The sequence below is a fragment of the Asparagus officinalis genome, chromosome 3 (genome assembly GCF_001876935.1).
Source record: "Asparagus officinalis chromosome 3, Aspof.V1, whole genome shotgun sequence".
Lineage (NCBI taxonomy): Eukaryota > Viridiplantae > Streptophyta > Magnoliopsida > Asparagales > Asparagaceae > Asparagus > Asparagus officinalis.
The window spans coordinates 98,235,245-98,251,769 of NC_033796.1; the positions used below are offsets into that span (position 1 = coordinate 98,235,245).

Here is a 16,525-nt window from a genome sequence, read left to right on the forward strand (position 1 = left end):
ATTCATGGTTGTTTTAGACAACAAGATCAGCAACCCCACTAAATGCAAGACATAACTCGCGATAGCGCAATTGTTCAGGTGTGACTACCCAAATATTAAATTTGACTTTCATCTTCGAGTGGGCTCGCCTCACATCCTTTCTCCACTTTCTTAGAATGTACTTGGCCGGAAGAAAGCTGACTTCGGGATAGATAAGAATGGTAAGGGCATGCCTACATACTATACATTTAAACATAAACAATTGACAACTACATTGAACTTCACAATCCTTTTCACAAAAGGATACTGTGAAGAATTTATGTATCCTTTTGCCGCCCTCCAACCAAAAAGCCTCCCGAATAGTATACACAATAACCCTTGCTCCCTCCTAATACTTTACAATTTCACAATATATCTTTCCAGTGAATTTAGCTTGAAACTCTTTAAACTTTGCTAAAGTGTAGACTCCTTGAATTTGACTCTCCATTTCATAAGTTGTTGCGGTAGCTATTACTTTTGAAAATGACTCTGCATCGGCCCGCATCTCCTTTTCCACCTTGTCTCTTAATGCATTTTCATATTGCTCAACAAACTGTTTCAGACTTGTTTTTGAATTGACATATCCATAAAAAAAAAGCATTCATGCTTTCACTTCGCTGAGTAGTTGACTTTCCTGCCCAAAAACAATTTTTGACAAAACATGGAACCCATTGGTTTCTCTCCTCGTACAATTCACCTAACCAATCACAATGCTCGAATCCATACATGTCAACCATTTCATTCCACTGTTTTTCAAACTCTTATGGACTTTGTGTGATATCACCACTCTTTTCATAGTAGAACTGATGGCCTCATATTCAGTGTACCTTCCTAACTTTTCTGACGGCTTCTTCATTATATGCCACAAACACCATCTGTGTCTAGTGTTTGGAAAAACAATCTCAATTGTATTTTTCATGGCTCTTGCTTGGTCAGTTATTATCCCTTGCGGAGCACATCCATCCATGCATTCAACCAACTTCGTAAATAGCCATATGAAAGTCTCTGTGTCTTCTTTTGAAATCAACCCACATCCAAGTAAAATTAATTGCCCATGATGGTTAACGCTAACAAATGGTGCAAATAGCATATTATACTTATTTGTTAAGTATATGGTATCAAAAGTAACAACCTCACCAAACTCTTTGTAAGCTTCTCTGCTCCTACCATCTGCCCAAAATACATTTTTCAAATGATCCTCATCATCTAATTCAATATCAAGATAGAAACCTGAATTTTCTGCAACCATCCTTGAAAAATATTTCATAACCGCTGAAGCATCACCTTCACCGAGACGTAAATGCCTTGATGCATCAACCAAGTTCCTGCAAGCCTTTTCATCACACAACAGATTCTCATATCCACTAGCCTCATGTACCAATGAGCCAAAATTTTTGTTCATTTTGATTCCGGCTTGATCATTCAGATTAATTTGATGTATAACATGTGCACTAATTCTTCGATTGCAACGAAAGAAATGACTTTTACTGGGCTAAGGCCATGATTATGCTGCTGAACAATAACAGTTATTTCCCATCTTTCATCCAGATTTAACTTAGCTGCTATCTTTGTATTACACCCAATTCTGTAGCTTGCTTGTGGTTTTAAGGGATTTTGACAAGTACTATTATGTTTGCCAGCTCGACCACACGCTAAAGTTATACTTCTAACAATGCAGATTTCATTCTTCCTTCTTGATAGTTTCTTAATTGGAAATCCACTGCTCTTTGCATAGTCTTTGTAGAACTCAAACAATTCATCAATCTCATTAAACTTCATCCTAATTTTAGGCTTATTTTGCTCAATCTGCTGATCATTATGCTGAGGCAACTCATATCTCTCATCAACCGAGCAATTATTCATGTCATCATCATCTAAATCATTAAACTCCTTAATATCTGCCATGGCTATTCAAATTGATCCATCAATAAACTTTACAGAAAAATAGTTGACAGAAAAACTGAACAAAGAAACTGAGCAAACAATTGACTGAAACTGACAAGCTGCATCTTGAAAAACACAGATTTTATTCCTTGACATACTAAAACATAATTAGTGGGGGGAGAGAAAACTACAGAGTGAAGGGAACAACTCAAATAAAAATTCACTAAAATAGTCAAGTCCAAACCTTTGAGATGTAATTTTCAACAGCCAATAGCCAACGAACGATAAACCTACGCTTCAAACAAAAAAAATGTTTTTTTCAGGGAAAAACCAACTGTTACAGACAGATCAAAGCCTACAAACTATAATCCTTGTATGCTCCATAGCTTAGTCATGTACTAAATAGTTTGTAATAAGATTGAAATTAAACAAGATGCAAACTGAAATCATATCAAATCAGATGGAAAGAAGTGAAATTTGCACGAAATCGAGGGTTTTTGATGGATTAAAAAAGCGAAAAGGTACCTGTTTTGAAGTGGGGGGATGAGAGAGAGCGCTTCGATTTTAGGGCTTCTGAACAGAGTTGAAGAGATGGGCTGACTCCGGCGACGGGCGGATACTACGGCGGAAGATGGGCACTTGAGATCGGCGGGCCTAAGAGGAGGCCGATTTGGTCTCGGATGAAGTTGGTTTTGTGAGAGAGGTCGAGCCCTAGCTTGACCTCATCCTGCTAAAGATGGCGGAGGGCTTAATGGCAGTGGAGGAGGAGCAGATCTGCTTGATGGTGACAAAATCTCGTTCTTTTGGGGAGAGTCACGAGGGCGACAGTAGTGTTATGGGGGAGTTGGGGCTGGGGGAGGGGAAGAGGATGGAGATGGTTTATTTTGTGGAGATCAGATGGTTGAAGTGAGGAGAGAGAAATGGTGTTGGGGAAGGAAAGAGAGGGTCACGGGGTTTTTGGGAGTGCTGACGTGGCTCGATCCACGTGGGCTGCGAGATGCTCTTGGGTGATAAGCTGCGAGCCAAATAGTATTGTTGTATTGAAGACCATCGAAGTCTTAGTGTAGGTTCTGACTCTAATCTAGATTTGGAGTGGAAACAACTCTGGCAATTAGCTGCATTTGAGTTGTTTATTTAACATAAGTAAGATAGAACATTTGACGTAAAAGTACTCAAAAGTCCAACACATTCCAATAGATTATAGGAATATGTGTACAAAGTTAATAGAGTTAAATGTGAACGCAAAACTCAAACTTGAGTACATCCCTAATCTATACGCTATTTCCAAGGAATCCTCCCTACTGTCGTTGCTCTGAAAATGTGAAATGATCTAAATTTCTTTGGAGAAAAATCCCAATTTAGTTAAGAAAATCTCTCAATTAGCAAACAAAAAAATAAAAAAAAAGGACCTACAGCACGACCCTAAACTTGAAAGAGGGTTTTAATCTTGATTAAGTGGCTTGTAAAGCCCCTGGCAACCCAAAATCCGACCCGGGTCGCAAGTCGGGTCGGATTCCGTGTGGTATATCAAATTGGGAATTTATCCAAAATTGTGAAGTTCCTTCCGATGGTTTGTGCAAATATCCCAAATTTCTGGGTTTCTTCCCCTAACATTTACCCAAAATTAACACCTCACCACTCTCACCTCTTCTCTCCCTCCACCATCCCCCTCTGAGAAATCTTTTCAGATTAGAATCTCACGCACACAGTCTCTCTAGCTCTCTACATTCTCTCTCTCTAGAACCAGCAATGGCCTCAGCTACTTGTTCTTCTTGCTGGTCTAAGGGTCACTTCAGTCTCTCCACTGAAAACAAGATGTTGGGTATGGTTCATTTCTTGTTCTTTTCTTAATTTCATTTTTTTTAAATGCAATTTTTTAATATTCAAGGTGTTGGGTTTTAGGATTCTGGGTTTAAAGTCAAGGTTGGGATAAGTTTTGCACTCTTTTTTGGGTTTTGCAATTTCTAATTAATTAGTCAGGGGAAAAACATTGGGAAGAATGATAGGCCATTTTCGATCTAACGTTTGTGCATTTCACGTAATCAGGAATTGGAGTTGTATGATTCAAGTGTGCCACCATATTTTTTTTTCTTGATTGAATTTGAAAGAGAAAAACCAACTTTGAATGTTATCTCATCGCCTTGGTTAAATTTAAGATTAGGCTTTATATCAGATAACCTCCCTTAACTTTGATCGGTTATCAGATAGCCTCCCACAACTTTCAAAATATTACAAAACAAGCCCTAAAGTTTAGGGGCTATGAAATTATCCAAAACCCCCCTTTAACTTTAATATTTTATCGGAAACCCTCCCTAAAAGTGTAAATCTCAATTTTCACTAGAAAACAACATCCCCATGCATCCATCCATGTGAAATTTTAAGGTTAACTCTGTTAGGGGTTTTTTTGGGGTAAAATCCTAAATTAAAAGGAGATTTTCTGGTAACCCCTACACTTAAGGTTTTTGGGGGTTTGGGGGAGGGTGTTGCTTCTAATATTTTGAAAGTTATGAGGGGTTTCCTGGTAATCATCCTAAGTTACCGGGGAGGGGGAAGGGGGTTGCTTCTAATATTTTGGAAGTTAATGGGAGTTATCGTTTAATCGTCTTAAGTTAAGGGGGTTCATGATATTTAGCCATATAATAACTTAGGTTGCTTGCAGAAACAAAAGGAAAGTAGTATATCCTTGAATGAAACATAAACGATAGAAAACAATTTGTGTTTGATTGCATTCCCACTCCTACCAGTAAATATTAGATAAATAATAGATCTCTGATTCTCTGTTTATTTTGCGCTTTTGTTTCTGCATAGAAATTAGGTAACTAAATCTAAAACATGGCTATTCAAATTGATCCATCAATAAACTTTACAGAAAAATAGTTGACAGAAAAACTGAACAAAGAAACTGAGCAAACAATTGACTGAAACTGACAAGCTGCATCTTGAAAAACACAGATTTTATTCCTTGACATACTAAAACATAATTAGTGGGGGGAGAGAAAACTACAGAGTGAAGGGAACAACTCAAATAAAAATTCACTAAAATAGTCAAGTCCAAACCTTTGAGATGTAATTTTCAACAGCCAATAGCCAACGAACGATAAACCTACGCTTCAAACAAAAAAAATGTTTTTTTCAGGGAAAAACCAACTGTTACAGACAGATCAAAGCCTACAAACTATAATCCTTGTATGCTCCATAGCTTAGTCATGTACTAAATAGTTTGTAATAAGATTGAAATTAAACAAGATGCAAACTGAAATCATATCAAATCAGATGGAAAGAAGTGAAATTTTTTCAGGGAAAAACCAACTGTTACAGACAGATCAAAGCCTACAAACTATAATCCTTGTATGCTCCATAGCTTAGTCATGTACTAAATAGTTTGTAATAAGATTGAAATTAAACAAGATGCAAACTGAAATCATATCAAATCAGATGGAAAGAAGTGAAATTTGCACGAAATCGAGGGTTTTTGATGGATTAAAAAAGCGAAAAGGTACCTGTTTTGAAGTGGGGGGATGAGAGAGAGCGCTTCGATTTTAGGGCTTCTGAACAGAGTTGAAGAGATGGGCTGACTCCGGCGACGGGCGGATACTACGGCGGAAGATGGGCACTTGAGATCGGCGGGCCTAAGAGGAGGCCGATTTGGTCTCGGATGAAGTTGGTTTTGTGAGAGAGGTCGAGCCCTAGCTTGACCTCATCCTGCTAAAGATGGCGGAGGGCTTAATGGCAGTGGAGGAGGAGCAGATCTGCTTGATGGTGACAAAATCTCGTTCTTTTGGGGAGAGTCACGGGGGCGGCGGTGGTGTCGTGGTGGAGTTGGGGCTGGGGGAGAGGAGGAGGGTGGAGATGGTTTCTTTTGGGGAGATCAGATGGTTGAAGCGAGGAGAGAGAAACGGTGTTGGGGAAGGAAAGAAAGGGTCATGGGATTTTTGGGAGTGCTGACGTGGCTCGATCCACGTGGGCTGCGAGATGCTCTTGGGTGATAAGCTGCGAGCCAAATAGTATTGTTGTATTGAAGACCATCGAAGTCTTAGTGTAGGTTCTGACTCTAATCTAGATTTGGAGTGGAAACAACTCTGGCAATTAGCTGCATTTGAGTTGTTTATTTAACATAAGTAAGATAGAACATTTGACGTAAAAGTACTCAAAAGTCCAACACATTCCAATAGATTATAGGAATATGTGTACAAAGTTAATAGAGTTAAATGTGAACGCAAAACTCAAACTTGAGTACATCCCTAATCTATACGCTATTTCCAAGGAATCCTCCCTACTGTCGTTGCTCTGAAAATGTGAAATGATCTAAATTTCTTTGGAGAAAAATCCCAATTTAGTTAAGAAAATCTCTCAATTAGCAAACAAAAAAATAAAAAAAAAGGACCTACAGCACGACCCTAAACTTGAAAGAGGGTTTTAATCTTGATTAAGTGGCTTGTAAAGCCCCTGGCAACCCAAAATCCGACCCGGGTCGCAAGTCGGGTCGGATTCCGTGTGGTATATCAAATTGGGAATTTATCCAAAATTGTGAAGTTCCTTCCGATGGTTTGTGCAAATATCCCAAATTTCTGGGTTTCTTCCCCTAACATTTACCCAAAATTAACACCTCACCACTCTCACCTCTTCTCTCCCTCCACCATCCCCCTCTGAGAAATCTTTTCAGATTAGAATCTCACGCACACAGTCTCTCTAGCTCTCTACATTCTCTCTCTCTAGAACCAGCAATGGCCTCAGCTACTTGTTCTTCTTGCTGGTCTAAGGGTCACTTCAGTCTCTCCACTGAAAACAAGATGTTGGGTATGGTTCATTTCTTGTTCTTTTCTTAATTTCATTTTTTTTAAATGCAATTTTTTAATATTCAAGGTGTTGGGTTTTAGGATTCTGGGTTTAAAGTCAAGGTTGGGATAAGTTTTGCACTCTTTTTTGGGTTTTGCAATTTCTAATTAATTAGTCAGGGGAAAAACATTGGGAAGAATGATAGGCCATTTTCGATCTAACGTTTGTGCATTTCACGTAATCAGGAATTGGAGTTGTATGATTCAAGTGTGCCACCATATTTTTTTTTCTTGATTGAATTTGAAAGAGAAAAACCAACTTTGAATGTTATCTCATCGCCTTGGTTAAATTTAAGATTAGGCTTTATATCAGATAACCTCCCTTAACTTTGATCGGTTATCAGATAGCCTCCCACAACTTTCAAAATATTACAAAACAAGCCCTAAAGTTTAGGGGCTATGAAATTATCCAAAACCCCCCTTTAACTTTAATATTTTATCGGAAACCCTCCCTAAAAGTGTAAATCTCAATTTTCACTAGAAAACAACATCCCCATGCATCCATCCATGTGAAATTTTAAGGTTAACTCTGTTAGGGGTTTTTTTGGGGTAAAATCCTAAATTAAAAGGAGATTTTCTGGTAACCCCTACACTTAAGGTTTTTGGGGGTTTGGGGGAGGGTGTTGCTTCTAATATTTTGAAAGTTATGAGGGGTTTCCTGGTAATCATCCTAAGTTACCGGGGAGGGGGAAGGGGGTTGCTTCTAATATTTTGGAAGTTAATGGGAGTTATCGTTTAATCGTCTTAAGTTAAGGGGGTTCATGATATTTAGCCATATAATAACTTAGGTTGCTTGCAGAAACAAAAGGAAAGTAGTATATCCTTGAATGAAACATAAACGATAGAAAACAATTTGTGTTTGATTGCATTCCCACTCCTACCAGTAAATATTAGATAAATAATAGATCTCTGATTCTCTGTTTATTTTGCGCTTTTGTTTCTGCATAGAAATTAGGTAACTAAATCTAAAAGACGTTTAAATACTTCAAATTTTGGCTATATCATGCTTCAATTGCTTAGTTTTTACCCAACACAAATTAAGTATCCATCTGTTAATTTTGCTAGATATTATTCATAACCTGCAAAACTTAAGCTTCTGGTTAAAAAAGTTCTGGAGATAGTATCAGAACATAAGTTTTTAATGAGGTTTTTGGTTCAAATCCCATCATCAAAAATTTGAATACAATAATTCTTCTCTGTTATTGTGCCTTTCCAAGAAAGTCTATATTTTCATTGAAGGCCTTTCCATGTGGGTTGAAGGCCAAATATAGATGTTAATGTTAGTTATCAAATAGGGGGTTTGTCTGTAAATTATAGTGGTGTTAGGGTTCTCAAACTCCTTTAGATGGTTGGTTCTGGAGGCTGACGTTTTCTCCTGCACATGAAAACCTCGTGCGAGGCCGGAGTTGGGGTCTTCAGTTGTTCCTCCGACGATCAAGTCAGCGTTTGAACTTGAGTGGGAAAATAAGAAATAAGTGATAATAAAAAGTTCAGAGTTGCATGTGAGCAAAAGAAGTTACCTTAGGTTGCACAACTTCCTTTCACAAATAGATCAGAAGGATATATAGGTAACTTTCGCCAACTAGTCCAGACAGGCAACTGATTCTGCAGGTATGTTATAGGTGTCGACCGTTGAAATAGTGAGTCATCCAAATATTTAACGTGAGGGCGACAACAAGCGCTCAGTGCTGACTATGTCCGATGAGTCATAAAGACTATGGGGGGCTAAAGCAATGATGACTCTGACAGCGTATTTAAGAAGATGATAGTTGGTTGTCGGAGGGAGGTTCGAGGACACACCGTCTCTCTAGTTGTCTAGTTGAAGGCCTATAAACACCGCATTTTTAATCGGCTACGCAAGTTGTCGGCTAGAATGGTAGGCTGAGTGCGGGTGCCTGTAGCATCGATCTGGTGGGTAGGCCGACAAACACCGTCTTTTAAGTCAGCTAAACAAGTTGTCGGTCTATGGGGTCGGCCGCAGGAGTAGCTCGACTCGTTCGTCACGAAATACGTATCATTAGGAGTGAAGCGGGACACGTGTCGGTCTCTAAATAAAGATTAACACTTAGTTATTTATAGGCTATAACAATAGGGAAACATGTTAAGTTTCTTTCATATACGATGTTATTTACCACCTCAAAAGTTAATGTGTTGGTTACGTGACCATTAGGAACCGAGAGCTGTTGATCGAGTTGAATATTCTTAGAAGGCATACTGTTCAGAGAATATTCAAGTGAGGTTTAATCTTATGAAAAAGACATAATAAAAGAGATTTATAAGGAATGGTTTTTTAGATTTGGTCCCTCAAATCTGTCATATTTTAAATTGGTCCTCAAAACCATTGAAATTGCTATATACTCCCCCATTTCATATAAGTTACTCCTAATTAGTCCTCTGTTAAATTATCATTTGAATTAGAAGGAATATTCCATTATACTTAACATTTTGACTTCAGTTTCATATTATACCCTTCTCATTAAGTTTACTCAAATCTAAAGTCGTTTGTAAGTTAAAAACTATTTAAAGTATTAAATCCAAACCCAACTTCTCGTCTTCTCCTAAACAATCATAAGTTCATAAAACATTTTTCATAAGACGGGGGAATTCGTCATTTTGGAATGAAGTGGATGAATTGAGTGTAAAACAGTAATTTAGCTTGTTTGGTTAACCACTAACCTAACGAGAATTATGAAATTGGAGGAAGAAACTAACAGAGAGACTAACTTCAAGTAAAGTATATGAATTTAAGGACTATTAGCAATTGCATGACCTGAAGGATTAGTCTGAAGATATGAAATATTTAAGGGATCAATATCTAAAAGCCTAAAAGGAAATATACTAAAGATAAGCTGTTGGTAGCATTTGGTTGTTGTTGATGAGAGAAAGAAATGGCAGAAGTGGAGTGTGATAAGAGAGGATAGGTGTCTCCAAACAATAACGTGATTTGGGTTCTTAATCACCCTTCTAAACTTTTATTTTCTTTTGGCTTCAATCCCTACTCGCCACCTAAACTATTAAATTCGTATTTTCTTCATGCTTATACCCTGAACTATTTTCTTCCTACCTGGTCCCTAAACTTGTAAATCATCCTTGCATACCCCCTTACCCCGAACTATATTCAATCTCACATTACCCCCCTAAACTATCACTTTCCTCTCATGGATCCATTTTCAATACCCACAAAGTAATAAACAAGAAATGGTTTTTCTCCAAAAAAAGTAGCGGGATGCTGAGAGTGACAATTCTGATAGTTCAGCGAGCAACGTATTAAATATCGAAAGTATCGGAGATATCGGATGACCAAAATCCATATCAGATTGCGTAAAATTGGTGATATATCGAGGATATGTAAAAAATATCAGGGTGTCATTGGATGATATTCATATGTAACATAACATTGTGATATGCAATCAAAATATATTTAATGTATTCTAAACATAAGAAGTTGCATCATAAATAATGATATATGACATTTAGAGATATTAGATATAGGTAGAGGTAAGAGAGAGAGAGAGAGGGCTGAGGAGGAGCTGAGAGAGAGAGAAGAACTGGAGAAGAGAAAGAGAGAGTTGAGAGAGGAGAGAGAGATTCGTACCTGAGATCGTCTAGCGTTTTTGAGTTGGAGTGCCGAACGAAGAGGGAGGAGAAATATGAAATTGACTAGGGATTTTGGGTATTTGGGTTCGGGAATTTGTTAATTTTTAGGTCTAATGGGAACCAAAATCAAGCCTAAACTCAATAATCCTTTTCATTTGGATATTAGCAAATATCGGCCGATGCTTCCTCAATGAAATATCAACCAATATTTCTGACATATCAGAAAAAGGTGGTAAAAATAAAAAAAATGATTTTTTTTTTCATAATCGTATTGGAAGGGCATCAAAACAATATACCAGCCGAAATAGCGATATTTCGGCATATATTTAAATGACTAAGGTGGAACTGAAACAATTGAGGGGTTTAGATAAAACTGAAAAATAGTTGCTTTTTTTTGGGTTGTTGTTTGGGGGGGGGGGGGGGGGGGGGGGGAAGGTTCTGAAGCCTCTTTTTTCTCTTTGTTGAATGTTTTAACTTTTGTTTTACAACCTGTGTTTATAACACATTAACATTTTGTTTGCGCAAGTCTCTGATTGTTATGTTATTTTCTTTGCAGATGTTTTTCCTTTATGGCTTCCTTACAAAAACTGTCAATCTACTCCTAGGATTAGGCTCCTATTATATGGGAAGTCGCGACATAAACTCTCTATTGTTAAACATGAAAAAATAGGCTTTGGAGGGGAAGACCACAATCAAATCTCTAGAAAATTTATATTTGAAGATTGGTCTCCTGATAAGGAAAAGGCACAGCTCATGAAAGCAATTGCCACTGTTGAACGAGAAGTCTCTAAACCTTATGAAGAGTCTCCAGAGCTTCATGCTTCTGATGAGGACTCTATTCAAAAAGAGAGGTTAAGACGAACAAGAATTTCAAAGGCAAACAAGGGAAATGTTCCGTGGAACAAGGGCAGGAAGCATAGTCCAGGTATGAATTTTGAGTTCCTCTTTTATTTTTCTCTGATTTTTCCTTCTGTTGTAGCTGAAAATTTCTTTCTGTGCTCATTGTTATGTTTGAAATATGCATACAGAAACTCTTCAGAGGATACGAGAAAGGACCAGAATAGCAATGCAGGATCCCAAGGTGATGTCATGTAAGAGAAATGTTAATTATTAACTTGAAAATATTAGCTGTAGAATTAGGAAGAAAACTATTTGGGCTTGTAGAGAGATTCCTGTTTTTCCCCGTCGTTTAACCATTGTATAAGTTACTGAGTATTCTTTAAAACTGTTGACACTAAGAAAATCAGAGTCAAATGTTACATAAATAACATGCGCTCTATATCCTACAAAATATTTCAATTGCTAAATTTCTTAGTTTTTTCTGCTGGGAACTCGATCATCCAAAATTTTGTGATCAAGACTTCATTGTTATTTATGCTTCTTTTTCTTGGCTTCTTCATGTCGCATGTTCCTATAAGTAGTTTGTATGCAATTTTTTTTCATTTCCAGGCTTGAAATTTGGATCCATCACTGTTTTTTGTGCCACCCCACAAGTAGTTTTCTGTTGAATCTGTTAATGCACTTTTCATAGCAGTTACAGAGCATGCAAATTAATTCCACTGTGCTCACTAATGTTTTCTCATGCAGGTGAAGATGAAGTTAATGAGTTTGGGACATGCTCAGACGTAAGTTATGGGTTACCCTTTCAAATGTTTCCTTTGCAGTTTCAGCATGACTTTTATTAGCTTTACTGCTATTAGTAAATAAAGGTATTAAGACCTATTGCCAGTTTCTCTTTGATTAACTTAGTGCTTAGTTTCTTTTGGGCAATGCCTTTATGTTGGACTGGTAGTTTTGAATACCTTCTTCAATCTAAGCTCCAGCGTGTTTTTCCTTGTCTACCATATTATTTTATCAGCATTCCCTAATATAAATGAGGATCTTTTATAATTGTGCATCAATATGGCCGAGCTTTACAGATGTTCCTATTTGATAGAACTTTTAGTTTCCTTGATTAATTATCTTGTAAGTGAAATCATAAACAAATTTTTATAGATGGTAATTTTAGAGTAAATTTCATGAAGCTACCATGAACTGTGGAATGTTTTGCACAAACCTATGGTAACTTCTTTTAGCAGAGAGAACTATCAAGAACTGTTTAAACACAACACTGCCTCATTTTTCCTTGATTAATTATCTTGTAAGTGAAATCATAAACAAATTTTTATAGATGGTAATTTTAGAATAAATTTCACGAAGCTACCATGAACTGTGGAATGTTTTGCACAAACCTATGGTAACTTCTTTTAGCAGAGAGAACTATCAAGAACTGTTTTCACACAACACTGCCTCATTTCAGTTACGGTAAGTTGTCATGTACTTTTTAGATGACATGTTTTGGACAATTGTCCTTGTATATACATTTGACATGATGTGGACAACTGTCCTTGTGTATTTTATGTCTTCTATATTAATATTACCCTTGTGAACTTTGTGGGTATGATAGATGTAAAAGGGGCAGTTTAGACCATTTATCCAAAACATTAATGCCATTAACAACAACTTCTAAATAGTTCGTAGTCTTTTTCTGCAGTTTTGAAAGTTCATGGTAGTTTTCTCTAACAAAATAAAGTATACTAGCTTTGTGCATAACCTCCTCAACTTCATGTTAATTCCATGAAATTTACCCATAACTTTATTGGTAGAATGTTAAATTATAGTCCTTAATCTTCACCACAACTTCAAAGTTTTGATGTAGTGGAAGGGTCCCTTAATATGGTATCGGACCAACCCATGTTCAAATCTCATTGGTCACGAATTTAGAGCGAATTTTAAAAAAAAATATATTAGGGAGTCTTGGTTTCGGCCTCTATAAAGCACGTTCAACCCACAGGGGCATGTTAGAATAAAAAATTATAGTCCCCAACCTCAGCACAATTCCAGAGATTTGGTGTAATGGCAACATTTAATAGTATTAATATTATCAAGAAACCACATTACAATGATCTTTATTATCTAAGTTCAAATCTTGATATTGTATCCAACTATCTAGACTAGTTAGTTAATTATCGCCTTCTTCTGGGTATAGACTATAAGCGTCATATTCTCGCATTATTATTGCAGTGAGGAGACAAGGATAAAGATCGCAGTAGGAGTGCGAAAGGGCTGGCAGCGACGACGGGAAATGCTGATGGTTCAAGAAGGCTGCTTGTTTGAGTGGCAGAATATTATTGCTGAAGCATCTAGGAAGGGCCATGCGGGTGATGATGAGCTGCAGTGGGATTCATACAAGATCATAGATGAGCAATTAAAACAAGAGTGGTTGGAGAGCATTGAGAAGAGAAAAACAATGCCTTGGCTAAAAGCTAGCAAGAGAGCACCTAAATCGCTCGAGCAACGAAGGAAGATCTCAGAAGCTATCTCTGCCAAATGGGCAGATCCTGTAAGAGCAAACTAACACCAATATTGAAATATAGAATAACACAACATATCTTACGTCTTTTGTTCTTCTAACTTAAAAGAAATATAAAAAGTGTCTATAATAATTCAGTAAATAGTAACATGACTTAAAAATATAAAAGATGATTTTTTCAGTAAGAATTCTAAAATTGATACAAGCTATACTAATTTACTAATAAGTACCACAGTGAAATATTCAAATATATCATCACAAATTTACATATCTCATCATAGATTGCACATCCACTTCATGCTTTCCAAATCATAAATCCACAATCACACGTATAATGGTGTTACCAAGTATCAATCACGACAACAAAAGAAGCCATCAGGCTTAACTAACAATCCTAAAGCAAATACTTAACTTCTTCAAGTCTTAAATAAATTAAATAAAGTAAATACTCTTAAGAGGAAAATAAATTATTTTGAAGCAGCGTACGTTTTATTGAGATAGTACATTTTATATTGAAATAGCGTACATACTATGGAAATAGTGCACATTATATTGAAACAGGATAGCATACGATGTGTCTGCACTATTTAAGAATGCTACGTGTAGGTAAAGGCTTACTACGTTTTGTTGCTCATGTTTCTCAACACTGACTAAAGCACCTCTCCCTGTTTCTGTTTCACATTATTAAAAGCTTCCTTTGTTTGATTCGCTTATTTTCCCTCTTATGTTAGGAATACCGTGGACGGGTTTGCTCTGCACTATCACAGTATCATGGAGTATCTGTTGGGGTTGAAAGAAAACGAAGAAGACGACCATCATGTGAAATGTCGTGTGTTAAAAAAAAGGAGGTTGTGAAGGGAAAACCTAAACCAAAAGGAACTGAACTTGAGTTCAGAAGTATAAAGACAGTTTTATCTAGGAGAAAGAGACATGCATCCCCTTCTTATAAAGATCCGTTGGCTAGCTTCAAGTTGGAGATGATCAGAAAAATTAGGGAAGAAAGAACAGCAATGGAGAATAAACAGAAAGAAGCCACTGAGAGAGCAAAGTAAGTCTCATTATACAGGACATCTTTTTTCATTAACAGTTTTTTTTTCTTTTTCTTTTTGCATATCTTACCATTTCAATTATATATTTTCTATCACACGCGCTTCTGAAGCTTAAACAGCTTATTCCGCGTTGCAAACTCTATTCTTCATCTACTTCTTCTCTACTCTGATTAAGAGATTAACCAAATGATAATTTTTCTCCTTCCAATCTACTTGCTTAGACTTTTAGTGTATTCTAGTCTATCCTTAATAATTTCTTTTGGCCATCCACTGTGAACTAGTTTGAAGATTATGATCTTGATTTCGTCTATTTCTTGGTAGCTCATTTAGCAAAACATGCTATCAACTCATACCGTTTTCTTCATGTGTATGTGTGTGTGTGTGTTTGTATGTGTAGAGACAAATGCAAGCACACACGCACTGCTATAGGCTGATTAGTCTACAAAATGCTAATTTTGAAAGGCTACGCATAAACCTTAATAAGCCTACTGTAATAGTCTCATTTCTAAATATACATTAATACATATCATCTATGTACCCTCTAAACGTAATTGCTAATTTCTCATCTCAAAATATACAATTATGATGTCTCTATTGTATTTACCTTCATTTACAATAAGATCAATGATCCAATTTTCTTACTTTAACTAATTAATGTATTCAGATTACTGATCACCAAAGCAGAGAAGGCAGCTAAAGCTCTTGAAGTGGCGGCGCAAAGGAGCCCTCTTGCCCAAGCTTCACTTATTGAAACCAGGAAGCTAATTGCTGAGGCAACCCGCTCAATTGAAAGCATAGAGAATGGACAACCAATATCTCATGATTCTGGAGATGAAGCATCATTTACCTCTGAGGCACCGGTAGTAAACCATTTCCAATCTGCTCATAAATCATACAATAGCGGAGAAGTTTTAGATGATAGGTTAGTGAACGGCTTTCATCTTGCTTCAACTTCTTTGGAGCCTAACAGTGGCCAGAAAGATTCTGATCTTAAAAACTTGGAAGAGGAGCAACCTAAGGTTAATGGTTCTATCCAGTACAAAAGTTCACCCCGTCAAAGAGAAGGACTACTGAAATCCAAGGAGGGTGGAGAAATTAGATCTGCAACCAAAAGTAAGAAGTGGGTTTGTGGTAGATTGGTTGAAGTAGATGAGTAAATAACCGGTGAAGCACAAAACAGTAAGAAATTGATGAAGGTATTTTTGGTATTGATATGAGAAAATTTTGATCCGCATGAATCATGCCTTTTGATATCCTATATAAGGGAAATTCAGCCAATGCATGGGTTAATGTTTGTTTATGAGGGACATCAAGCCGATGAATGGGCTATACTGGAGTAGTGCTTGTACTATAAATGTTTCTCTTGCAACAGAAAATTTGTCCAGGGTTTGGCTGGTAGGGAAGGTAATGTAGACGTGCTTGTTCAAAATGAAATTAAATATAGGCTTTTTTTTTGTTCGTTGTAACTGCAATTGCAATGTAAATATCAACTGCACTCAACAATAGTTACTGCTATTTCTATCACATGCAGTCATAATTTTAGTTGTGTAGTTCAATTTTAAATTTTGTAACGTCCAGTTATGCTTCTAGTTGACATTCTTTTTCCCCCCTTTTCCTTCTTCTTTGCCACTTGAGGTGTCATGTTTTTGGGCTTCTGTTTTGGCTTGATTACAATTGAAGTTATGATGTAGACCTCGTTTGCAGCTTGAAAATGTTGTATGTGACTTACATCCTAATCTGTTTAAGTCATTAGACGTAGTTGCAGATCTTTGTGTTGCAACTACCTTTAT

General features: G+C 36.9%; 1 protein-coding gene across 2 annotated transcripts; it reads left to right on the forward strand.

Moving 5' to 3' along the window:
• Positions 3,482 to 16,304, forward strand: LOC109834599. Of its 2 annotated transcripts, none has more exons than XM_020402635.1 (7): positions 3,482 to 3,724; positions 10,891 to 11,259; positions 11,363 to 11,415; positions 11,922 to 11,959; positions 13,398 to 13,716; positions 14,418 to 14,734; positions 15,400 to 16,304. In XM_020402635.1, exons 1-7 carry the CDS (start codon positions 3,652 to 3,654, stop codon positions 15,890 to 15,892), a joined length of 1,662 nt encoding a protein of 553 aa, XP_020258224.1. In that variant the 5' UTR covers positions 3,482 to 3,651; the 3' UTR covers positions 15,893 to 16,304. The 2 variants fall into 2 exon arrangements, with proteins under 2 accessions (XP_020258224.1, XP_020258223.1); XM_020402634.1 differs by lacking the exon at positions 3,482 to 3,724 and adding an exon at positions 6,457 to 6,699 and having other exon boundaries at positions 15,400 to 16,303.